Raw genomic sequence first — 26293 nt, 5'->3', positions numbered from 1 at the left:
ATGATGCGTTTCTAAGTTTGCATGAGAAATAGAAAATTATTTGGTTTGAATTTGAAAACCAAATATCCAATTTGATTAAAATATTTCACATGCCACTATGAAAACAATCTTCCTGTCCGCTGATTTCAAATTTATAGCTTCCAATTAACATTTAGCTGCCTGTTTTCTATTTGGGTTCCCTAGCTGTTTATGGGACTATCTAAAATGCAATACTGGTATCCATCCATCAATTTTCGTCTCAGAACTTGCATGTTTCCATTACGTTGAGGGGAAAACTTAAACAAGCAGCCTTTAAATTTTGTCTGGGACAATAGCATTTGATATATTGACACCAAATTTAGAATTTTGTTATAGTGGACAATAAAAGCAGATAAGATTTGCTATGGTCTTGAAGACACAAGAGTGAATTAGTTTATGCTAGCAATGAAGGTAGAAGCTGAATGATCTTTTCTTGGGTAGACTGTTTCAGCGTACACATATATAGAAACGTTTACATATTGTTTAGTTAACAGACTTGTTTAAAATGCATGTTTATTTCTTGTATTTCGTCGCGTCGATGTTTTTCTTGTTGGAATAAATTCTCGAACTCTGCTGCTCAACCTCTCGAGTCGCGTGTTATCAATAACACATGACCAAGCGCAAAAAATCTGGTCTGTTTTGATCAAAATCATTTGGAAGAAGCTTCGTGTATTCAAACTATTTGTTGCAAATTACTTAAATTTTCATCTATCAATCAACAACAACTTATTCCCAGCTTTGTTAAAATTTACCATAAACCTCTAATTATCTAATTATCTATTCAGTAAAAACGACTATTGCATTATTTCCATGATCACATCGAAAAGTATTCTGTATTGATAAAAGAAATCATAAACAAATTATTGTAAAAAAATATTTTATCAAAATGTAATAAGATTTTGAATCACAATTGGTTTGCAAAAGGTCATATAAAGTTGAAAATCGCCATATTAGGCACTAGAAAGGTGTTATCACACGTGTCCACAAGCCAATATGAACCTGATTGGTTAAGATAAACCTATTCGACAAAAAACAATCAAACCAAGAAGTATCGTGGTTTAAGCAGCCTTCTTGAGAGGCTTTATAGGTAGTGAAATCCCGATTAACACATGGCGATTTTCAAATCCAGCAAACAGCGATGCAAAACCAAGTTTTAAATTTAGAAAAGCTGGTAGAAAAAATCGAAAATGACGGACTAAGAAATCTAAACGGATCTTTTTCTTCTCTTTTGCACACTCCGACGAATGAGTTCTGCGACAGCTTCATTGACTTTGCTTTGATATGGCAGCCATGTCTAAAAGATATATCCAATTAGAAGTGTTTTGATATGTATATTGCTTGTGCTAGAGAATAGAAAGTAAAGTGGAAGAATGGCTTTTTTGGGAGACGAGCGAGCGTAAATCTTAAAATGAATGAGGCATTTTCCGTCTTAGAATCAGGGAGCATGCATAATAATAACTGCGATTCATGCGCATTTGAATCTAGAAAACTTTCTCTTGCTCGTCGTCCTAAGTGCATAAACATCAGATGATTGCTAAATATAATTAGAAATTTATATCAAGGTGCAGATCGAAAGAAACGGAGTCAAAAGCTGTTTTTAGCAAGAAGGTCAATTCTCGTTACTTGAGGTAATAGAAGCAAACGAAAACAGGTTGTAGGCTTTTCAGTGACATTACAAGTGATATTTACCTTAAGAAGCTCTCGAATCTCTTCAACTGTTTTGTTTTTAAGGCTACCCCCAGCCATTAATTTTGGGTGAATGTTCCTTCCCTGTCCATATTCGTTAAGAGCGTTTTTCGGGCCAGTCTGAGAAACCTTTGAACTTTGTACCACCATGTTGTTACTCTGTTTGGCAGAAAAAATCATTGACAGTTGAAATATGATGAAAAATTGAGATGTACAGAAAATAAGAGTTGATTTGTTTTTTTATGACAAAAATTGACAAATTTCCTATGTCAACGTAAAAGCAGGACAAGATAGGTATATATCGTTTCGTTGGGTATGTCTCAGTGCATCGAAAGGACTGAAGGCTAGGTATTACTAGATTCTCAACTACTAGGCCATCCAGAAGTACTGTATGCAGTTGCGCAGTCAAGCTACTGTGATGTCTTGCCGTAAGATTTTATTATGCCGTGCCGTATTGAATCATAAGTTTGTGCTTAAAATGGTAATCGAACCATAACCGTCATTTGTTATTAATTTATTTCAAATCAAATGAAGGGGCCACCCACAACCAAAATTGCAAAAATTTAGAACATTTTTACAAATGTACAAAGACAAACGTCAAATCTTTATATTATGTCGGAACAAACAGAACTACCTCACAACTTAGCCAGTGCATGAAGTTGAATAAGATGCGCTCGAAATAATTAATATCGTTAAAACAAACATATTTGAACATAGCATCGCAAGTAGAAAAAAAAGAAGAGCTTTCAGCTTACGCTGGAATGCTTGAAAATCATCGCACTGACGCTAGACTTACGCAATGACGCAAAACCAGATTGGTATGCTGTCGTATTACTACAGAGAGTGACTGATTGACAAAAAGATTGGCAGAACACAACACCCATCATACCTTCCCACCAACTGTATGGAAAAGGTTGGTCTTTCCATTGCAACAGATTTTCAACTTTAAAAGTAAGAAGACTACTTAGGCCACAAGTCACACAGAAAGTTTCTTCTTACTGCAAAATTGGCACAGGATATTAAATGTAAGCAACCTTTTTCCCAATACTGTTCATTGCGTATTAAAGTTCAATAACGCTCAATGGAAAAAACGGCATCGTGTTTAACATAACGCCGAGAGGGACTCGTGTTCGATTTAGGAGCGGTCCAGCTATGATTGTAGTCTAATATAAAATCCAATTCACTCACGTTTGCGCCATTAAAGATATTCAAGTACACAGCTGGTTTTTCCCCACAACCTCTGCTGCATCCGCAGTCATCTGTACATCCTAAAGAAATGGTAAACGAAGAAATATGATCTAGTGTTTCAAAGGATCAGCTGGATAAAGTAGTCTATTACGTCCATGCCTTGTTGAAAGAGCAATTAGAGCCGGGGATGTGAGCCAAAACAGTCATTAAGGAACATTTGAAGCCATAAGTGTACGAAGAGGAGGCTTTCATATATAACTCGCTACGTGACAGCAAAGATCTTTGGTGATAGTGAGAGGTTACTTAAATTAATTTATTTCAAAAACACAAGAAACTTATTCTTATATCTTTTTCGTTTTTTTTATCTTTTTAATTTTTTATTAGCTTTTTTCATTTATTTATTCTTTTCATTTATTTCTTAGTTTTTGCAGTTTTTTTATATTTTTCATTTTCCTTTTACTTTTTTTAATTTCTTTAATTTTTTTCCTTTTTTTAATTTTATTCATTTTTTCATTATTTTTTCTATTTTATCTTAATCTTTTATATTTTTCATTAGTTTTTTTAATTTTTTTTTCTTTTCATTTCTTTCTTATTTTTTTGTATTTTTTCATTCTGTATTTATTACTTCAATTTAATTTTCAGTTTTTTCATTTTTTTATTTCTATTTTCATTTTATTACTGTATTTTTTAATTCCTCAGCATCAAGACATCCACAACTCGTCCAAAGTGCAGAAAAAGCCAGTAATATAGGCCAGAACAGTCACTAAGGACTATGCCTTAGAACTATTTTAACTCGTTCTTTCATCCGCATTAATAGGAAGTCAAAATCACAGAATACTTACCGCAGTCTCGACATCCTTTGCATTTGCAGTCTTTCTTTGCCTTGGTAGTCGCTGAAGTATCTGTGGTCGTTGCTATGGTCGTTGCTTGGGTCGTTGCTAGGGTCGTTGCTGGGCTCGTTCGCGCTTTCTCGGTGAAAGTTATCACTTCTGGTGTAGCTGTTTCTATACAAAGAATCATGAAATGTATGTTACTCAGTTACTTTCTGATCTTACTGAACTGCTTGTTTTCTATCTATTTGAATAGCATAGAATGGCTTGTAGTTTAATGCTAAGTTTTCCTGACCTATACTGTCTATTAAGCTGAATTTCGTACGAAGAGAATCGAGTGGCTTTTGTTACAACTAAATGCTTGCTTGTGCTACATTTCTAGGTAATTGGCTGGCTTTAATGTTACATGTTGAAACATGTTGTAGAGTTATTGGACAGAGAACCCTTGTACCCATTGATGCTAGGCATCAAATCTCTGGATATGACTTGTGAAAGAATGGGAAAAACGTACTCAGTTCTCCTCCTTTGCATGCAAACACAGTAAGGTTCTTGATAAATTCATCTGTGACGAGTTCATCGAATCGCTTCAGCATGTAAACCTGGTTAGGTGAGCCTGTAATCAATTCCAGCTGAGTTTGGTTCACCGCACCACCTACACCAATGGCATATATAGTGATGTTCCTGTTTCGTAGGAGTCTTGCTTCATCTTCTGGTTCAACAACGATTTCGTTTTTTCCATCGTACCCACCGGCTGGTGGAGTTTGTTTCCCATCGGTAACGAGAACCAAAATATCTTTTACATTCGGTCTATCTCCGCTCTTTTCAGCAAATAAATCTTCTCCAGCGACTTTAAGCGCCTTATCTATTCTAGTTTGGTACCCATATAAGGGCAGCTTATCGACATCGTTTCTAAACTGTCCAATGTTATTTGTAAAGGGAACAAGCATTTTCACATAGGATCCAGAGCTAAACAGAACGACACCTGCTCGAGAACCTTTGTTAAATCCAGCAGCTGATGCTACTCTTTGGACAAAGAACTTCTCTTTGGAGTAAAATTTTTTTATGCTTTTTGAAGAATCAATCACGAACCCAATGTCAACTGCCTCCCTGCATAAGTTTGATTTTTCATCAGCTAAAACAAAGATGAATAAAATTGCATTTTTAACCAGCGACTCTATACATTATTGGCAATAAGAACTTTGTGTAAGAAGGGCACGTTGTGGTTGTCTTACAATGTATCTTGTCCAAAAAACAACAACAATACCTTTGGAAAATTGTGCTGTTTGTTCGTATTTTGCCTTGGGCCTTAAAGATTCTATTGTTAAAATATTAAAGCTTTTATGCACTTGCCTGTTTCATTGTGAACTTGTTCTACTTTTAAAATACATCTGAAAGCACAATGTGATAAAAAATAACTACAATGTCTGCCAAAAGTACTTGGAAGACCCAGCACTATGCCTTGCGTTTGTTATCTTTCATTCTTTTCCAGAAAAATAATTACTACTCCAGCCCCCTTCTCCCTACAACAATGTTGACAATTTAGAGAAAAATCAAAAAAGAAGTGCAAAAGAAAGTGCTTCCTAAAATCCTAAACCGTTTGATAGTAAACCAGCATTGTTTTATAGGAGAGAGAAGGATAATTGATTTTGACGTTGAAAGTTGACGTCAGTGTTCCAAGACTCTTGGCAGGCATCGTATGTTTCAACTTGACTTACCAGTGAAAATTAACTTCAGACTTTCAACATCAATAGAAAGGGGGGAGAAGTCAAACTCTGTAGGTAGAAAAATTTGCTCATTCAGAGAGATTTCAAAGTCGAGACGACTTTAAAAAAAGGAGATTCATAAAAGTTTGAAGGAACAACGAAAATTGCAGCAATACTCCAAAAATGAGTATTGACTGATGATTTTTTCATTGTCGTAAATTTAAATGGTTATGCAATGTTGTTGATCCAAATTATATAATTTAATGGATTAGCATAAAGTAATATGATCATTACAGGATATGTCGAGCTAAATGCCTCGAACATATTTTACATATGCAGTTCCAGCCAGCTTAAGGGTATGCATAAAACATTTAGTCGTGTTAAGTACAATCACTCAAATTCCCCCATTTTTAAACTTTGCCCCCCCCTTCCTCTAAAAAATCGTCAACTGACTAAAATACCATGACAAGAAGATGCCTTCATATAAAATTTCAAGAGGCTTACAAATTTGGAATCATTTTATGGCAATCAGTATGTCTGCCTGGTTTTTCGTTTTGCAACAAAAGACCCTTTTTTAATGCTCAATAGTGAAATATGCTTGAACTAGTCAGCTATATGGATCAACCTATATGGATCAATTAAAATTATTTAAATGCAACTTTATTTAGATTCCTTACCTTTTGATATCATAGATGCATCGATCAAATAAACAAATAGATTCATATAAACTAATTTTTAGAGGTTCTTTCGTCGCCTTGTGTTGTGTCGGTTGCTGGTTTCTTTGCTATGATTTAATCTAATTTCAATTATTAAAGGTGGGTAGCCCTTCAGCAATGCTGAACTTCAAAGATCCCTCAATTTAGATAAATACAAAATTGACAAACAAGTAGTAATGAATATCTTGCATCAATTGAAATTAAAAAATGAAATATAAAACACGAATCATAACCTAATATGCAGTAAGGATCCAAATACAAAATGTATTACTAATTTTTGTTTTTAATTGAGGTTTCGAGGCGTCTTTATTAAACGCGTGTTGTTAAAATATTCACTTACGTGGACTCAAAAGGATTTCTCCAATAGCTGGATTAATAGGCAACGTCGCTTCTTCAGCTGGAACAAAAGTAGTTTAAGAAATGATAAATTTTCCATCTTTGTATCTGCCGAAAATACTCGAGCGATACTTGTCAACTTTCTAGTAAAGATTTTAACAGGAAAAGCTAAGAAACTAGCTTTAGAGATTCAATAAAGGAATGAAAGAATAAGGGAATGAAAATCGTCTTCAAAAAATTGCCATATTTTTGCAAATCAAAGAATTTGTCTTTCAAAGTTTAATTGTGATATGCTTTAACGAACAAGTTGCATTTTCAATCAGGTCCACTCTCCTTCTTTCGAAACGTCGATTATTCAACACTGACCAATTTTTAGATAACTTTAGCATTCTGTAGCTTCTAGTGACTGTATGTAAACTGTCAAAACGTCAACTTTTTTGCTTTTTTCCTTTTAAATGTAAATATGGCGGTTAATATGGCTAATTTCATAAAAGGGTCACTTTCAGAGATAAAGAGTTCAAAAATTTTCTTTGTTTTAAAAGATAATAGAAAATACGTTAAAGAACCTTTGAAAAAAGCCTCCCTATTGGCGCCGTGATTGTTGGGGGGTATACTTTGAGATGACGGAGAAAACCTCAAGGATTATTAGGGGCTAAATGCTCTATATATATAAATAGCTCTTTTGATACAGCTTGCTTCTTATAAAGGTCTTTACGCCCCTAATGTCCTAAGCAATTTAAGTAATCAGATAATCATACCGACTCTGTATGTCCCATCGATTAGTTTACTGATCGTTTTCAGCGCAGGTATGGCACTACCTCCATCTTTTACTGGAAACGCGCTGTTATCGTCTAGAATAATGTGATCCAAATGTTCTTTCTTGCCCTCTCCCATGGCAATCACATACAATGTGATACTGTGATCGTGAAGGTGTTTTACAGCGTCTTCTGTTGGTAAATGATCTTTGCCTGGGCCATTGTTCAGAACCAATATAACAGAGTTACCAACGCTGAGTCTGGCACCGGAGCTTTCTGAAATTAAAAAGGGAAGCTATCTTTAGCTCCATTAATAAAAGGGAATCAGGAACACCATCAGGGCCGTTGGAAGGACTTTACATGAGGTTCTACAAGATAGAAGATGTTAAGTCTTCTATTATTCTCTATTAAAGATTCTGTTACAGAAATGATAAACAGCTAAGCCCCCCTTCCCCGGTTTCTTGAAACCTCTTTTAACACCTCTCCTATTATCAGGAAAGACAGTGCAAAATACGGACTGAGGAAGCTAACAAGTTTTCAAAGGAGTTAAACGGGTTAAAAACTAAGCACGAGGCGATTTTTGCATGGCTTGAAATACATTTTGGAAAAAATATCTTTGGGGAAAGGGGGTGCTAAGATCCCTGCCAATAATAATACAATCATACAAAAATAACTCATAAATGAGCAAAGGCACTTCTCGATACGCATGAAATTTTCAAGCATAATAGGTTCACTTACTTTTATCGCCTGTAAGGGTTAATTCTTCATTACTGGTAAGGTTTTATTCTAAACTTACGTGAACTCAGCATTTGATAAGCAGTTTCAATTGCTGCAGCCAAATTGCTCTTGTCATATGAAAAATTCAGTTTCCCGGAGCTGGTTTGTTGTTTTGCTTGCTCTTTGATGATATTTAACGCCGTCTTATAGCACGGTGCATCGCCATATGTGCAGGACAGTGGTATCAAAGTATCAACCTTTTTCCAGACCAGAATGACACCAAGTCTGATACAGTCGTGGTTCTTCAGCTTTAGTGACCATGTCAACTCTTGTAGTGCCTTCTCTACATTTTCGAATTGATTCGGAGTATTGTATGCCAGTTCATAAACCATTACAACATCTTGGCGCTGAATACACTCTTGTGAATCTGGAAAGAAAATAGATATAGACTTCACAATCAAGGTCCCATGCCTAACTTACCCTACACCAATTCCTTCTTTATATCAACCTCTATCTTCTATGCTGCATCTCCTTTCAGAATTTGTTTATGTATGGTATTGGAACGTGCAACTGTGCTCCAATCTTACAAATTATCAGGGAGAGAATATTTCGTTTGTTGACAGGGTGGTTAATGCTTTTGTTTTTTGCAGGAACGTCAGGCGTTATAAGAATTGTGAAGGGAGAAGAAAGAAGGCTGTATTGGGTTGCTGAGATGGAGCGTTTGAATGTTGATTGATGATGACACATTTAAAGTCGATGATGGCAATTACTTTTGGCATAACTTGGGGGGCTGAAGCCTGCCCCCAATACCCAACAATGCCTATTTTATGCGTACAATATTACAATCCAAATGTATCTTGGTGATATTGAGCTGACAAGTCCATATAAAAAATACCAATTGATGCGAATATGACAATCAGAGGAAAAAGAAATAATTAACAAGACCTGAATCTTCTTGAATTTAAAAAATATTTGTAAAACAGAATTCAAACTGGGGAGGGGGGGGGTAAGCATCAAGTTTAGTGACACCATGGTTGGGTCTGACAGGAACAATAATTTTTTAGATTAAGCCTTCTAGACTGGCTAAAAATGCATCTCCATGACCAAAAATTACTATAACGCCCAGGATAGACAATTTGACCATTTTCAAGAAAAGCATTGATTGTTGATATTTAGGAAAAATTTGGGAGGGGAGAGGTCATGCTAAAGCTCTCATGACAGACGTTGGGGAGAGAAAGAAAGGATGACCTTTAGTTAAGAGTGCACATCGATGTTAATAACAAGAAGCTGTTGTGTTGATTGAGACAATTTTGCAAAAGCGTGCATCTTCTTCGTTTCAAGTATTTTCAATAATAGGCCATGTTTACGCATCCAAAATGCAGACAATGCAATGATACAGAAAATTATCTACTGAATTGATGCAAATTATAGACGAAGAATAAAAAATATCAAGTTAGTAAAAACATCAAATAATCAAGTAATCTATAAACTGTTTGTTCTCTTTTTATTTCATGCTCTGTTTTTAAGAATAATAAAAGAGACGGTAAAAAACATGCCCCCCCCCCTCATTGGCGCCGTGTCTGAACAAAATCACTTCTTGGAGGGTTCTTCGGTCAACTTTTGCTAAGCTGGAGACCTTCGAACGGGCATTTCTATCATTTGCAAGCAGCTCTTCGATTTGACCCGGGTGAGTCATATTCTGCTTATTAAAAGCGCCTTCTCGTACAGGCTCCAAATAATTATGCCCCCATCTAAAACATCTAATAATAGGCCTGATTCACGGGTAAATTCACGGTTTTCTTGAAAGCAAACTTCCATTAGGTTACCCAAGACTCATTCTAGCGGATCATCTTCTGTTTGACCTTCATCCCTTGAAAATTCCACGCATCCCATTCACGGGGCCCTTTGTGTTTAAGTTTATCTCCAATTATCTAGTTCATAACTATGAGCTTGAGTTTTTAGATATATTAGAGAATATTTAATCAAAGAATATATTCCCTTAAAAATTTTTTCTGGGTTTTACAAAGTCACTTGTAAGGGACCACCGGGAAATTTCCCGGAGTCCCGCCTAGCCACAATGCTCCTGCTTGTATTACTTTAACGAATGCAAAATCGTCGATTTAACAATAGGTAATAATCCTTACTTGTGATGTTTGGAACAGAGGGCAGAAATTTGTTGATCAAAGAAGTTCAAACATGATGTTTCCAAAATGATAATAATATTCAATAATGACAATAATGTTATGATGAGGTAGAAAAATGATCTTTAGATTTATCTTTAGAAAAATCACGTGCAGGTCTTAAGTTAACTCTATCTGCCTTTGTTGCGACCAAAGATGGTCATGGGCTCCATAGAGAACCTATTTTGCATGCCGAGTCTGACTTGTCACATTAAGGACTTTTGTCAGCATACGAAAAAATTACGCTGCTTTCGCTTTATAAGGACCAGACGATGGTTACCAAAAGTGCTAAACGGTAGATTCTAGAAAAATAGCAACAAACAGGCTGTTACCCTGGTGCTTTATATACTTTTTTTGTAAGAACCAGTAAATTCAAGTTCAGGCTGACTGACAAAAATCTGAGGCTGGATTTTTTTTAATTTGTTCTTAAACTAATAGGGTGTAAGCAGTGCAATTGCTAGCATTTTCTCTCCAGGGAGGTGTTAAGGCCATATTTGCCTACAAGTTTGAAAATTCGCCAAAAAAGCACCCATGCATGGCTAAATATCCTCATTTTTAAGATGAAATGTTGCCTAAAATTTTATTTCACAGTAGTTCAGTCTTAGCTTGTTTTTAATTTGTTGTTAACTTTTGACCAATTTTGAGGCACGTAGAGGCTACGAAATTTGGAATTTTGCAGATGATAATGTAAACAAAGCCAAAGGTCTCTCACTGTCTGCTTTGCTTTGTATAAAAGATCCAATACAACTTAAGATTTGCTTAAAGCGTCGATTTTGACATCTGAGTATGGGTAGCAAAGCTGTCTCAGGTTATTAGTTCAAGATTAAAAGTGCCTAAAAGACTTCTTACAAAGTCAAACAAATACAAAGTTCATATTTGCTTCACCTAAGCCGAATTAAGCTCGTAGGGATGGTCCATGCTTTTAGAGAGGGGTTGGTGATCAGGCCCCCACATAAAGGGAGCAAATGTATATTTGGAGGCAGGGATGTTTTACACAAATACATTTTGAAGATGAAAGGGTATGGGTAGGTAGGGACATTATGTCTCAGAAAAAAGGCACCTTTCTAAAAGAAGCAACCTGTTTGTGATTGATTTTTTACATTGGTTAGTTTTTTAGATTTCATGCCTCATTAAACATTTTTGAAAACGTTTTAGAGGCCCATACCCAGGGCCTCCGATGAAGGGGGGGGGGGCGGGGGGCCTTAGCCCTTCCACATTTTTGCAAAACAATAGAGTTTTTTTCAAAATCTTTTGTTATGGGTGTTAAAATTTCCCTTGGCCCCCCACTTTTCACCCTTTGTCGGGGCCCACGATACCACCTCCATGAATCTGACGTTCTTTCTGACACCTGGAAGCTAGTCCTTACTCTGAGTCTTGCTTAAACATATGTACATTTTGTTATATCTCTTCTTGCCACGATAGTCCAAAAAATAAAAAACTTAATATTAATCGTCGATGGATGGATGGTGCATCTCAAACTACCAGGGGAATCGACGTAATTATTTTCTTACCCCGCGTAATTCAAGATGTTTATTCAGCTTTGGACTTCGAGTTAATTTTGTTTCTCCTTGTACATTATTTGATCAGCCCTGATTCCGATCATAACATGCCCTTGCATAAACACAAGTCTGCTACAAAGGTCAAAAGTTTCTTTTTTATAAGCCATTGCACTATCTTGGCGCTGAATACACTCTTCTGAGTTTGAAAAGAAAATCAATATAGACTTCACAAACAACCTAACTTGTTTTATAAACCCCCTTGTATATCAAACGTGCTTTTTATGCTCCCTATCTTTTCAGAATTTTTAATGGAACATGCCTCTGAGCTCAAGTCTGAAAAGTTATTAGAGGGTGGGGAGAATATCACTGAGCCCCATTCAGTTTATCAAACTTAGCGCCTGAATCAAACTTCAGTACTAAATTATCGTTTTTGTCCAACTTCGATTGTTGACATTCACTCTTTTTACTAAAAAGAACAATTTTATGAGATAACGAGCCTCAAAATTGGTCAAAAGTTAAAAACAAATTCATCTCATAACATTGGATTCTCGTCACCGTTTTGCTTTGTTTCTGAATTTTATCCTCGTATTTGTATTATACTCATTGCAAGATTCACAAAATCCGGCCGACAAACTATCCTGCGGTTCTTCTCTTCCTTCTCACACAAATGAAGGTTGTCTCACTCACTTTGTTGGCAAATGAGGCCTGAACACTTCCCTAGTGGTTGCACTGTTCACACCCTAATTAAGGACAAAATTTTGAAAAAGCTAAAAACAACCAGCCCGAGCTTCAATTTTATCTGTTCTTCTAAAAAGGAAAAGTATATGTTTAAGAAGGTATCGATAAGAACGGAGTTGAACTAGATATTGGCAACGAAGACAACAATAGCGTGTTCACGTCCACTCAACATCCCTATAATGCTGCTGCATGTAATATTTCGTTGTTTTTGTATGTTAGCATCGATGTTTAGGTATAAAGTAAAGAGAAAAAATGCACACAGTAGCTTCCAAATGAACTTAGGCCTGGTTCAAACGTCGCACTTCTCATGTGCCGAACCTAACTCGAGAATTAAGTACATGAGGGGCGCGACGTTTGAATCAATTTGGTTTGGTACGGCAGATTTAGTTAGGAGCGGCAAACTAGCTTGGATCGCCAGAGCTTGCCGAGCTGCACGACTCCAGCACGGCACGGTTTCAAGCGTCGAACTTGTCATGTACCGAACTCAATGCATGATTATATTTAATTTAATTTATTTTGAAAATTTATCTCATAATATTGAATTCTCGTCGCCGTTTTGCTTTGTGCCTTAATTTTAAACCAAGATACTTCATGTAACAATCCTAAAACCCATTTGGCGTGACATAATTAAGTTCGATGTTTGAATCTGAAATTTATCTTTATCAACTCAAAAGATTTCTCTTCAGCGTTTTATGCATCATTTTCAACAATTTCATCAGCAATATCCTGTTGCCAGGTGTGCAACGTAGAGTTTCCGCTTATCATTCTTTCAGCTTCGACTGTTAAATTTAGTGTTTATTTGTTACTTCCCTCCAACGGCAAGGGATCTTTCACGCAATTCTATGGCATTTCTTTCTCTGTTAAGCCCAATCTCCAGTGAGAAAAAGTCTTGCGAAATTTCGCTGCGAAATACTTCACGCGACAAATTCCTTTGAATGCTTTTGTTGACCTCACGACATTGGAATGTAAAGTTTGGAAGCGTGACAAAAGAATACGGAATATGATTGGCTGTTGAAGGATTTCGCAAGCGAAAAGCGAAAAAGTTAAACTCATTTTAACTTTTTTTTCGCAGAGAAATTCTTCGCGAGAAATCCCAGCAAAAGATCACTGCGCATGCCTAAGACGTATTTCGCGCGAACTTTTTCGCATTTCGCAGTTTTTTTTCTCACTGGAGATTGGGCTTTATACCCGAGGCTTCTGAAGCAAAAACGAAAGTATACATACATCATCGACCACATAGGTCAACAGCACCAAAAATTCTCCGACATAGGGGGCTGACCTAGCAAAAAGGGGGGCTAAGATATCTTTCTCATCCAATGAGGGGATAAAATAGTCTAAGCGAGCCTACAGTTTTCAAGCCCTCCACTAATGCCGTCCAGAGGTCGAGGCTGCCTACAGAGTCCTATCTGTTTCTACTTTTGTGCTGAATGCTTAGATTTTGATTCTAATATGACGTGGCCAGAAACAGCTTGGCAGACCAAAGAGAGCGAAAACGGAAAAAATGATCATATAAAGATAAATGTTGACACCGTTTACTTGAATCGGTTTCAAACGTTTGTGTATAATTCTCTTTGACTCTAGATGTTAATTTATCGAACGGAATCAATTGATTAACACGTCCATTAGTTAAATTGAAATATTTGCCAATCATTTACAGGGCGTCCTGTTGAGCTTTATGTGTGCCTCCTTTTAACACCTTTTTAACACAATGCAATGTGTGTTTCATTTTCTTTTTGATAGCGTATAATTGGTCATGGAGAAAAGAAAACTTTTGAAAGCAAAGGTTAGTTGTTATTGGTCTTGCTTGCAAAGCTTTTCCTCTGAAGACATAACCTGCGTGCAGACTTTGCTTTCCGTTGCAAAGGAGAGCTAACAAGTTCCATATTGGCTCTCCTTCGCAGCGGAAAGTAAAGTCTGCACGCAGGCTACTGAAGACACTGAAAGAAAAAACTGACCTTATCATTTTGTAAAAACAAAAAAGGAAGGCGAAGGGGAACAATCCGGTTCAGATAATCCAATTAGCCTCGTGTCATACACATCGGGGAGTTTTTTGACTGCATCAAATCAACGAATTACAGGTCGCCTAGGGTCAGGGAACGCTCTCCTAAAAATATGACATCAAGAAAAACATGATACCTCTCCTAATTCCAGTAAGAAGGGACAACTTGCCTTTTTAAATTGTAGCTATATAACAGTTTTATCAGATTTAAAGAAAAAGTTATTGTGCTTGTCGAGTTTTCTGATTTACCACTTACCAGACTGCAACAGTCAGTATGCCATGGTAAGCACAAAAAGACATTTGGCTCTAGAGAGAAGCTCGGCCTTTCATCTCTCTTTGCCTAAGAGTGCCCTGTTTTAAAACTTATAACTGAAGAAAGAAAAGAGGTGGCGATCTTTGAAACTATTACTTTGGATTTACTTTGAAGCAAGATAAAATGGTTCCTTATTTCATCTTGCTTGAAGGGCAACCCTCCCATTGGAGTATTGTCACCATAGGAGTGAATTGCCTGCGGGGTGTGTCGCTATGAAAAATTATCATCATATACAAAACCCAATATCACGTCTCAACAAGTGATAAAGGTGTTTCCCACTCAATAAGCATAATTGAAAAAGCAATTGAACAGATAAATTCAAGAGTTACAAAATTGATTGTGTAAATAAGATAAAATATAAAACGTATTGGCAAATTACTAGGGCACCCTTTCCACTTACCCGGGAGTCAATGAAAACGCCACCCAGGGTACATTTTAACCTAGCTTATCTATCTCAGCTTCAAACTTATCTGTTTTCAAGTGGGTTACTGAGAACGCAACGCAAAAACGGATAAATTCTAACCCGTTTTTGTTCTAAGCCGGGTTAGTGGAAAGGCTGCCTAGAACTGCAGCAATAAAATAACTTCCATCTTTTAGCAAGTGCTCATTTAGCATCAAAAGTAATGAACAAATTTCCTAAGTACTGTCGGGCCCCGCGCAGAGAGGCGTGAAAACACATTTCTGGCATGATAAAACTTCGCCACCTCGTCATGCTGCGATGTTCGTATCGCATGCTTTTGTACCGTAATATGAACAGTTATAGATGCTTTCGTTTTATAAAATTGAACAATAATCCTAACTAAAATGTTTTTTTTAAAGTCACCAACTTTCTAAAACTAGCACACATATTATGAGCATGCAAGGAACTGCAAGATGAAAAATGAGATACACTTACGAGTTTGGAGTAATAACGCCGAGCCAATGGATAACAGTATGGCGATGTACATCGTGCCAACTCTTCTAAATCGAAACCGTAGAGAATTTTTGAAAAAGGAGCGAACGCCTTTCTTTTTGCCTTGGGAACACCCCTACTCCTCACGTGTGCAAGAGCGTTCTTGTGCAAATAGGGATAAAGGACCGGACGTCAATATAAAACAAAAATCGTTGACAGTCACTTGTCATATGTCTTTGACAAGTTGACTCATCGCTGTTTATTGTCCATTAATATGGAGATAAATACTTCCAAAACCAAGATAATGGTTGTCAAAAAAACAAAAACAAATCTAAGGCGTGCAAAATTTGGAAATTTGGTGATTGAGAGATCAAAGAATGCAATGAATACAAATGCTTTGAGTTACTTTTAAATCTAATGGTTCCTACAGTGCTCATGTTGATATAATTAAACAAAAAGCTCAAAAATCTTTTTTTGCTCTCTTGTCCAAAAGCAACAAATGGGATGGTTTCAACCTAAGACTGTTTCTTTTTTTATTTGAAAGTACAATACTTCCTACCCCAAATTATGCCACTGACGTATGGGGATCTGGTACACGGGCATGCCTCGAAAAACTTCATCTAATGGCTTGCAAGTCAACCCTAAGTGTTAAAGGATCTACAACATCTTTTGGGGTTTATGCGGAGTTAGGCATAGACATATTACACTCTTTCTTTATAAGAACAATTTTTTAAGAACACGTGCCTCAAAACTGGTCAAAAGTTAAGAACAAATTAAAAACAAGCTGAGGCTGAGCTTCTGCAAAATGCAATTTTGAACGACGTTTTTTCTCAAAATCGAGGATTTTTAGCGATGTGTGAGTGCTTTTTCGGTGAATATTCAAATTTGTCAGCAAATTAAGGCTGTTTCACTCACTCTGTTGGCAAATGACCTGAACACCTCCTTAGAGCGAAAAAGCTAGCAATAGCACTGCTTACACCCTCTTAATTTAAGAACAAATTAAGAACAATCCAGCCTCAGATTTTGAAGAAAATTAAGAACAGTCAGCCTGAACTTAAATTTACTGGTTCTTATAAAAAAAGAGTGTAATATCTTAAAACTCTATATTTGTTTGATAAATCTTGATTCTTCTAAATATGCATACAGAGCCCTTCAAATGTCAATTAATGATGCAGACTCCGATGTTTCTAATTAGGTCAGTATTGCCCGTTCCCTGATGACCCTTTAAGCCTGGTTCACACCAGTGAGAATACGATAATCTCACTGAGTGAGATAAAATTTTCCAGTGAAACTATATCAATGTAGCAAATATGAAACACCGCAATACGCCGAGAATGAACAACACTAGAAACACGTAAATCAGTAAAGCCTTTACTGATTCACGTGTATTTATTGTTGTTTATTCTCGGCGTTTTGCGGTGTTTCATATTTGCTGCATTTTTATCGACTTTTCGCCGCAAGAACTCCCTGGAGCCCGTCGAGCAGCCTGCTACAGTGGCCTTTTCTTCATTCACACAAACTATTTCAAACCGGAAATCGTTCTAGTTAGAACACTGCGTTCACATCGGGCTATCTCACTCAGATTCGGTGAATCAGATATTGTGAAATGGATTCGGACGACGATTTCGAAGTTGCAGCCCAGCCCTTGCTCTTGGTTAGAGTTCTAAAGCAGCATGGCCAGTTCCACAAGTAACTGCAATAAATGCGCCTCTTTGACAGATGTCGCATTTATTTGTTTTTCCCGTCGCTGCAATCTCACTAGTTTAGGGTTGAATCCTTTTGAGATTTGAGATTTTGAAATTTAGAGAAAAAAGGGTAATGACCATAGAGATATAATAGGGCTTATTGTATTTTGCGAAAATTTTCGCATAATGCGAAAATGCGAAATTTCGCAAAATACAAGTTTCGAGGTGGTATTTTGTAAAATGCGAAAACTGATTCTAAAAACTTTATTTGCCCATATCAACGACCGAAAACAAGCAATTCATATTCAGGGCGACTCTGTTCATGCAAATAGCCTAGTTCATGTCCCATTTAACGTTAGATAACTCATGGACACATTTTGGAAAATGGTTCAAAAACCAACCACATCAAGGCCATGAACGGCCTAATTGTGAATTGCCCATTATATAATAATAAAACGAATATTTATACAGGATAAACACTTCAACAATTAGAACATCGCTGTTATCACTGTGTGTCCTGTGCCCTAGACCTTAAATGATATTGAAAGAAAATTTATTACATTAAAAACATTGATAAAACTTACAAGAATAGGATCTATAATACCTAATAAAACCTAATTTCACATTGAAATAAAATAATGTTTGTCACTGTCCTGCAAAATGATTTTTAAGTTTTTTAACAAATTCTTTGTGTGTCCTTGTCCGACGTATGTCTATAGGTAGCTCATTGTACACATTAGAGCCCATATATTGAAACGATTTTCGTGCATATTCTTTTTTAATAATAGGTAATCGCAGAGTGCATTTGTTGCTTCTTGTTTCCTTTTCATGTTGTATCAGAGTAAAATAATTCTGAAAATGTTCACAGATATCTCTGTCCAGGCATTTTCGCACAAGTTTGCAGGCTCTCATCTTATTCGCATTTATGACTGTCATGAGCCCTTTACCGGCTGTTTCATCACCATAGACTATCTTCAATGAACGAGAATGAAATGAGGAAAGTCTGCTTATTTGCGTTTTTGTGAGCTTTAGTTGCAGTATACCACAGTAAGTAAATGTTGGAAGGATCATAGTGCGATAGATTGTACTAGCTGTAGCATTGTCCATGAACGACCTTAATTTTGCTAGAAGTCGTAATCTACCAGATGCACGCTTGAAACATTTGTCGAAATGGGAGTTCAAGTTAAGTGAGGTATCCACAAGGACGCCAAGATTTTTATATTGCGTTGTGTTGTTAATTACCGTTGGGGTTGGCTGAGATATTGTGACTTTGAGTGGCCCATTTTGCTGTTTTGCAATTCGTTGTGCCGTTCCAAATAGTATCGACTCTGTCTTGCCTTTTTTTAGATTCAATATCAGTTCATTGCATCTCAGCCACTTTGACAGATTTTCCATGTCTTTCGATAGTTTATTTTCAATTGAATCAATTTCTTTGCCTGCCACATACAAAACAGTATCATCTGCATATTTTAAAATGCTTGAATACTCCATGACTTCTACAGCATCATTGAAAGAGATAAGAAACAATAGAGGGCCAAGTATTGAGCCTTGTGGAACTCCTGTTAACAAGTTCTCCTCATCTGAGATACAACCGTTGAATGCTACCACTGCCTTTCGGGAGAACAGATAGTCGTTGAACCATTCCAATTCGTTATCTTTTATTCCGTAAATCGCAAGTTTTTCGAGTAGTATGGCGTGGCTTATGGTATCAAACGCCTTACTAAGGTCAACAAAGACTGCTCCGACGAGCTGATCCTTGTCGACGCTTCTCCGTATGTCATCCAACAATATAGTCGCCGCATATTCAGTTGATAATTTGGGCCTGAAACCATATTGGTATTTTGACAAGAGCTTGTTTGTGTTTAGAAATTTCATAACTTGACGATGAACAATCTTTTCAATCACCTTGGATAGTATCGGTAAAACTGAAATTGGTCGGTAATTATCACAGTTAGAGCGTGCACCAGATTTATGAGTAGGAATGATTTTAGCTGCCTTCCAGTCCGCGGGAAAGGTACTGGTCATGAGTGACATATTGATAAGATGGGTCAAGGGAGCCGATATTGACTCAGCAGAGTCCTTTATCAAACCTGGTGGCAGATCATCTAAGCCAGTTGCTTTATTTCTCTTTATAGACTTAAGTTCACGCTCAACTTCCTGTTTTGATACCTTTCTAAACATAAACTTTCTAACTGTTTTTTTGGGTAAGTTGGGTTGATTTCTCCATGTGAAGTTACATAACGGGAAAGCCTTTTCCTTCAAGGTTGTTACGATATTAGCAAAAAAGGAGCAAAATGCGTTTGCTATCTTGCTTGGGTCTTTTACTTTATCGCCGTTAATTTCGAAAGATTGAGGACTTTGTTTGTCGCTCGACTTGGTTGGGTAAATTGATTTTAGTGTTTTCCAAAACTTATTTGGATCCCTTGAATTTTCTTTCAATAAATCCTTGTGGTACATTGACTTGGCTTTTCTGACAGCTGTATTCACTTTATTACGCATGCATTTATATGCTGAGATGTCTGTTTGATTTTTAGTACGTCTTGATTTTCTTAACAGTTTATCTCTTTCATTCATAAGACGCTTCACCTCACTGTTTAGCCACGGTGCTGGCTTTCCCCTTACTTTCTTGAATATTCTCGGGGCGTGATGATTAAATACATTTTGAAGGATGCTTTTCATCATCGACCAAGCCTCGTTCACATTTATTTGGTTATAGAATGGAGCCCAGTCCACATTTTGTAAATCTGATTTCATATTTTCCGGATTATACATTCTATAATCCCGACAAGTAATAACCCTCGGTCTAAAAGAACTGTTATTTATTTTACGAACGCAACCAGGCATGTCATGATCTCCAATGCTGGTCGGTATGACGTCATGTTTTGCGATGTTCGAAGGATTATTTGTAAGGATGACATCAATCAATGTTTCTGTAGTTTCTGATATCCTCGTAGGCTTTGCAATAATTTGTTTCAAACCAAACACACTGAAGATTGCTTTCAGCTCTTTGTTGTCATTTTCAATTCGAAAATTTATATTCGCATCCCCAAGAATCATAGTTTCTTTGCACTCTTCTGCAGCCTTTGTTAACAAGGAATTAAAGCGTGCGTTGAAATCCTTTCGCAGGTATTTGGAACTATCTGGAGGCCGGTATATTATTGCGATCAAAATACCTTTGCAATGTTCACGACTAGGCCAGACCTCAATCCACATAATTTCCAATTCTTTGTCCTCGAGGTCTTCTCGCCTGTCCCAGGGTACCTTATTGGAAATGTAGGCACCAACACCGCCCCCTTTTCCAGAATTTCGTGGCCGGCTTTCAAACGAATAGCCAGGGATATCATACAGTCCATTATTTTCACTGTCTTTCTGTATGTGCGTTTCACTTAGGGTTAGTATATCGATCCCACTGAAGCTTTGAAAAAGTTCTGAAACAAGGTTTATGTTAGAAAACAATCCACGCACGTTTTGATGGAAAACTGCCAAGCCTCTCTGTTTAAGTAACTGTTTCAAAGCCGGGATGTCTCTGCTGTAGGGATTCTATATCACCACTCATCAGAATTAGGAGACACAGGAAACTTTGCATCGAGCTTCGGACATGAATATCGCGCTTCCCTCTCTTAGCTTGCCATAAACTGGATAATATAAACGTCTCCTTGCTGCTAGCAATTTCTTTTCCTGTGATAGTTAACCCAATTGAATCTGAGCCAACAAAAGCAATCTTCTTTACTTGGAAATTTATGATCACCAAGAGTAAGATGCAAATAAATTTCAGCACTACCGACATGTCTTTCACCTTTCGCGGACGTGACATCGAAATTCCAGCGAAAGACGATAACAGTAAGCATCCCGGTGCTTGCTAATTGGTAATTGGTAATTGCTAATTGGTAATTGGTAAAATGTTCGTATTGTCAATCTTTTAAAAAAACTACCGTGGAGGACGAAATTCATTTTTTTATTAGTTTGTTCCCGTTACAAGACTGCTAGGAACTCTATCTCTATGTTATCTATGATTTGTTCAAAATTTCCCAGAATATATATTACCAGATAAATTTTCTGAGATTTATTGTTAATTTGTAATTATGTTAACTTGTAAGTATAGTAATTTTGTTGGCGATGGGCCAATTAGGCCTACAAGCCTTATTGTGAAAAAATATTGTAAACAAGTGTCAACAACTGCTATATTTGCCATTTACATCATCATCATAAAAAAATTAAATTATCTAAATACATTAATCGTTGAAGAGCCACTCTTACATCAACTACTGACATTATTGTTTTTTTACAAAGTTTAATATATTTTAATGACATAATTGTTAAATGAAGTATAATGGCATTATTTACTAAGTCGGAACTGTTATAGGGTTTACACTTTTTGATAAGAACCAGATAAATTTTGCCAAGTCTCAATTTTCGCATTTTTTGGATAATTTGAGACCCTGGGGACCGGAGCATCGCCAAAGGGGGGATAGGAGTTGCTTTCCCCCAACAATTTGTCCCTCGGCACGTAAAGAATTATTGCCGGACAAAAGAAGAAATTTTTTGTCACCCTGTAACCTTTTTCGACAATTGTAACGTATTGTAGTGACTCTACTTAGGCCTGTTTACGTCAATTTTCCTTTCTCATTCATTCCATCACATTCCCACATTCTCACATCGCAGCACAGGCATCCTCTACGTCACTCTCATTTCACGCATATGCTAATCCCTATTGTTTACTTAATCTTTGCCACGCTATTCAATTTACTCATCACCTTTACTCACCCTTCCTACCTTTTGTTTTTCTCACATCATTCGTGTTAGTTTTAGATATTCATTTCTGTATATAAGTAGGTTGATTTAATTTGTAGATGAGCTCAGTTCAGTTCAGAGTTCAGTTACAATCAAGCAACACACTGTCTCTCTCTCTGGCTCCGTGTTCTCTTGCATGGAATTATTAGTGACTGCATTGATCATAGTCAATAGAAAGAAGGATAGAAAAAAACCTTTCCATTCTAACCTCCTTTCTATTGACTATGCATTGATCCATGATTGATCGATGTTCCGATGCATACTAAAGTATCAACATTTCTGTAGTAGTCGAACTTTCAAACTAAGTTATAAATTTTGGAATAAAAACGCATTGAAGCAGCATATAAGATTATTTACCTTAGGATCACAACCATAAAGAGTGAGATACGCCCTTGTCGGCAAAAATCATTTCTGTACCTCTCCAAAAAAGTTTTTTGGCTTCGCCTCTGCCTTGTCATCTTAATATTCTGGTAACGATTTGCTGAAAATACCTGCTCCTTTTTTTAACATAAGAGAAAGTTTTGAAAAATCATTGTTTTTTCATTTAATTCTTGATCTGAGGTTGGGCATGGGTTTACTCTGTCCAACTTGTATCTTTTTTAAAAAAAGGTGTTTTTAGGCAATTTTCTAACCAATTTGTATATAGAAATTTTTTAATTCTTTAGCAATTCCTCGACGTTTGTCTACGTGTTTCTTTCAAACAAACTCTAGTAACAACTAAGCATAGGGTAAAAAGAGTCTCTGGTGCTTTTCTCATGGGTAACCCTCCAAACAACTTTTTTCCACCACCCTATATATTCCAGGAAAAGGATGACTGCCTTTTGCAATGGAATCTTTCTGTTAAAATTGCAATTAGGCATCTTTCAGTGACGTCATAATGTACTGAATCTCTGTGTCCCATTTCAATATAATTGTTTTCCTTTGTAAAAAAACGTTAGGGGCCAGGTTTTTAAAAAACAGAGTTGCTTATGACCTGGCATTTGACTCTGCATCATAAGTAACCCATTGCTCTTTTCTTCAAACTGAAAGCATTTATTTTTTCTCATGAATATTGCCCATATCTTTGCCCTCCTGCAGTTATTCTTCGTCAATTTTCTTAGTTCTTTTGTTTTCGGACATTAGTAGATGACCTGGGTAACAATATCAATTTACTTCTTCTATAATCTTCCTCTCTTTTTTGACCAATGAACGATGTCTTTCCTGCGGTACTGCGTAGCGTACAATCACGAACAAAAGGATCCTCGAACTACACAGTGCTGAGGAGAAGGGGGTTCAGGGGGCTCACTGACCCAAGGGCCCATGGTTGTTAGGGGCCCATAAATGATGACTCGCTTAATAAAATTTTTAAGTAATAAGTCAGTCATGATCACATTATCACATTCTCTGTTATCACAGCCTATCAATAATGGTATCAATGATAAAATAAGCCTAGAAATGAAATAAGGTAGAAGCAGAATTAGCAGTTTGAGCCCAAAAGGTTTAAAAAATTTCCAGTAAATTAACAGACAATTTTTGTTAATCAGCATATCTATTTAAGAAATGGTTTTCAAAACTAAAGCTCATCTTCCTTCCTCCTCGGGTACAGCCGAATCGCCTATTCATTGCCTATTCATCTCTTCTTTAAAATGATCAAGAATAACAATGTAAACATTGATCTTGAAATAACCAAGTGCATTTTCCTGATTTATTTTGGTCTTCAATACCTTTTTGGGCATTTAGCTCCTCAGCTAAACGAAAAGCTTTTTCCAAGACAAGGGCTCCGACAAAGGTTGAAAAGTGGGGGGGCCAAGGGAAAATTTAACACCCATAACAAAAGAATTTGAAAAAATCTCTATTGTTTTGCAAAAAAGTGGTGGGCCAAGGCCCCTCCGCCCCCCCCCCCCCCTTCGTCGGAGGCCCTGCAAGATCCCATCCCATCAAACTCTTTAAATTTGTTCTTGTCTAGTAAGAGGGTATCAAGTTTTTGCCACTGAGCATCAGCATCCACTCAGCATCGAATTGGAACAGTCATATATCTGTTTTGGTCCAAGTTAGTAAATCAACGTTTACCATGTTCTAAGATTTTCTAACCATTTTCTAATGCATATTTTATGGCTAAGAAATTTCATTTTTATGCATTATGGTGTTTAAATATCAGTCATGTTCGAGTTATATTAAATAGGTCAAGAGGAGTAATAGCCACCAGAGCAGTTGAGCTACAGTAGTAATTTTAGCAACCAAAATAGCCACGATCGAATTTTCAGCAATCATCATCTACAAAAATTTGCTTTTTTTGTCCTGACCCAGGGCCCATAAATCCTCTCCGCGGCCCTGAAACTACACATGCCCAGTTTACATAAGCAAATGTCCAAAATACAATAGTGATATATTCAAGTGACTTCAATCACTATCATACTCACTCAAACCTTGGTTTAGACATGTGTGGGAAGCCTGACCAATTTATTTTCTTTATAGTATAATCAAAATATTGGCTATTTGTAATTAACATCTAGTATGATGCTGATATTTAAAAAGCATAACGCTACTGTTTGCTTGGGCAGTATGACACTGCAGCCAGAGGTGTCGCCAAAGCGGGTTAGGTAATTACCAGGATAAAGTGGCTTGTACAGAGCTTTTGGTTTGTTCGGCAAAAAGAGTCAATACTTCCTTATAGACACATAAAGTAAAGATTTCGGACAAATAAAGTTACAGAAAATTTTTTTGTCCGACAGTTTGATCGTCCAAAAGATCGGTCGTCCAAAAGTATTCGGATTTAATGTTGATGGATGACTCGATTTGACACTTAAATTTATGGCAACAATTGTTTTAACGATATCTTTTATAAGAAGGCAGGTTTTCGTAAATCTAAGGGATTTTTCCCAAATCTGAGGAAGTTTTCGTGCGAGTGTAAGAAAATTTACATGAAGCAAAGTGAGAACACTGTGGCCGAGCGTAAAAATTGGGTCCAGGTCGTGAAGCAGCAAACCTATAGAGTACCAAAGTGATGACGTCATAAAAATCTATTTTTAGAATTTCTGAATTTTGATCCCAGAACCTAAAAAGGGTCATAAAATACTTCAAAAAATGCAAAATCAGTTAAAGGCATTACGAATTGGCTGAGATATGGCTAATTGAGCACAGGCTCTAGCCCCATCAAACCTCTGTAATTTGATATTGGTATAACTTTATGAACCAGGTCAGAACAACAGTGATCCGTTAGCAAACTGGAAGTCTTTTATTGGCCATATTTCGCCCAATTTGGAACATATCTAACTAATTTTGCAAATTGAGAGGTATTTTATGCTGTTCTTTCAGATTATGTGGCTAAATTTAAGAAATCCTAAAAATAAATTTCTGATGACGTCACACTTTAGTACTCAGTTAAGATAAAGAACACATACTCATACCTTTAATTGTCTTTCTTCTGGGAACACCGATGCAAAACTTTTCTGTTTCATTTGGGTATCTTTCGCATTTAAATGGATCAGGCCAAGCAAATCCAAAGTTGTTCATCAGTGTTGTGCAACCATCTCGAGCTGCCTCGCAAAGTGATCTACATGGCAGCGCCAATGGCCGCGAGCAAGTTGGCATGTAGATACTGCACATAAAAAATCGGAGGTATTTCGAGCATCCCACTTTAATCAACGGATAGAATTCCTGCAGCTCCAAACTTGCTTCCTCTTGATTTTGGTGCAGAAGTGAGTTGGGATACGTGGTCATGTTATACATCGTTACATTTCTAATTTGGATTTTGACGGCATTGCAAACTGGATTTACTATGGGTTCGCATTTCGGAGTGCCGGGATCACTCTCAGCATAAATAGATCCAAAAACAAACAACGAAAGAGTACAAATCCACAACATTGTAACTCTTTCACTATACTGAAGCTTTAGGTTCAAAATCTTAGAGATATTTTGGTACAAGATAATGTTCAAATCACAGTTGGAGGCTTGCATCAAATTGGCGAGAAAAACAAATGTCAAAATGTGTTGATATGTGCCCTGTTCACACGATACCGGATTCATTTCATATCGGATTCACTGACCCAATCCGATACGAATATCAAGCTCTGTTCACACGATACCGGACAGAAGGCCTATCCGATATGAAAAGCGATCCGATACGAAATGAGTCCGGTATCGCCTTGATGGGGATTTATGGTGGCAAATTTAGACTGTAAAGCAGCGTGTGTAAAGGGCCGCGGAGAGGATTTATGGCGCCTAGGTCAGGACGAAAGTAAATAGAAAACCTCCCCCTACGGTAGACT

The 26293-nt window shown here is 36.9% G+C and overlaps 1 protein-coding gene across 1 annotated transcript; it reads right to left on the bottom strand.

Annotated features, from left to right (window-relative positions):
- Window positions 1-699: 699 nt before the first annotated feature.
- On the bottom strand, window positions 700-26051 carry LOC148957965 (uncharacterized). Its single transcript, XM_089114196.1, has 10 exons — window positions 25433-26051; window positions 8029-8376; window positions 7236-7508; window positions 6482-6538; window positions 5438-5494; window positions 4234-4854; window positions 3735-3896; window positions 2893-2972; window positions 1708-1863; window positions 700-1312 (listed from the first exon to the last, which is right to left on the bottom strand). Exons 1-10 carry the CDS (start codon window positions 26049-26051, stop codon window positions 1223-1225), a joined length of 2463 nt encoding a protein of 820 aa, XP_088970322.1. The 3' UTR covers window positions 700-1222.
- Window positions 26052-26293: the final 242 nt, after the last annotated feature.

Source organism: Rhopilema esculentum, chromosome 19 (genome assembly GCF_057945365.1).
Source record: "Rhopilema esculentum isolate cy_ngs chromosome 19, ASM5794536v1, whole genome shotgun sequence".
Classification (NCBI taxonomy): Eukaryota; Metazoa; Cnidaria; class Scyphozoa; order Rhizostomeae; family Rhizostomatidae; genus Rhopilema; species Rhopilema esculentum.
This window is presented reverse-complemented; position numbering and strand designations above follow the sequence as displayed.

Bases quoted from the DNA above. Each gene is read 5' to 3' on its own strand.
- LOC148957965 (XM_089114196.1), bottom strand. From the start codon at position 26,051: ATGAATCCGGTATCGTGTGAACAGGGCACATATCAACACATTTTGACA. The intron at 8,377-25,432 runs GTATGAGTATGT...TTTTCTTTCCAG, and splicing joins CAGAAGAAAGACAATTAAAG to ATTCACAAGAGTGTATTCAG. The intron at 1,313-1,707 runs GTAAATATCACT...TATATCTTTTAG, and splicing joins AGATTCGAGAGCTTCTTAAG to ACATGGCTGCCATATCAAAG.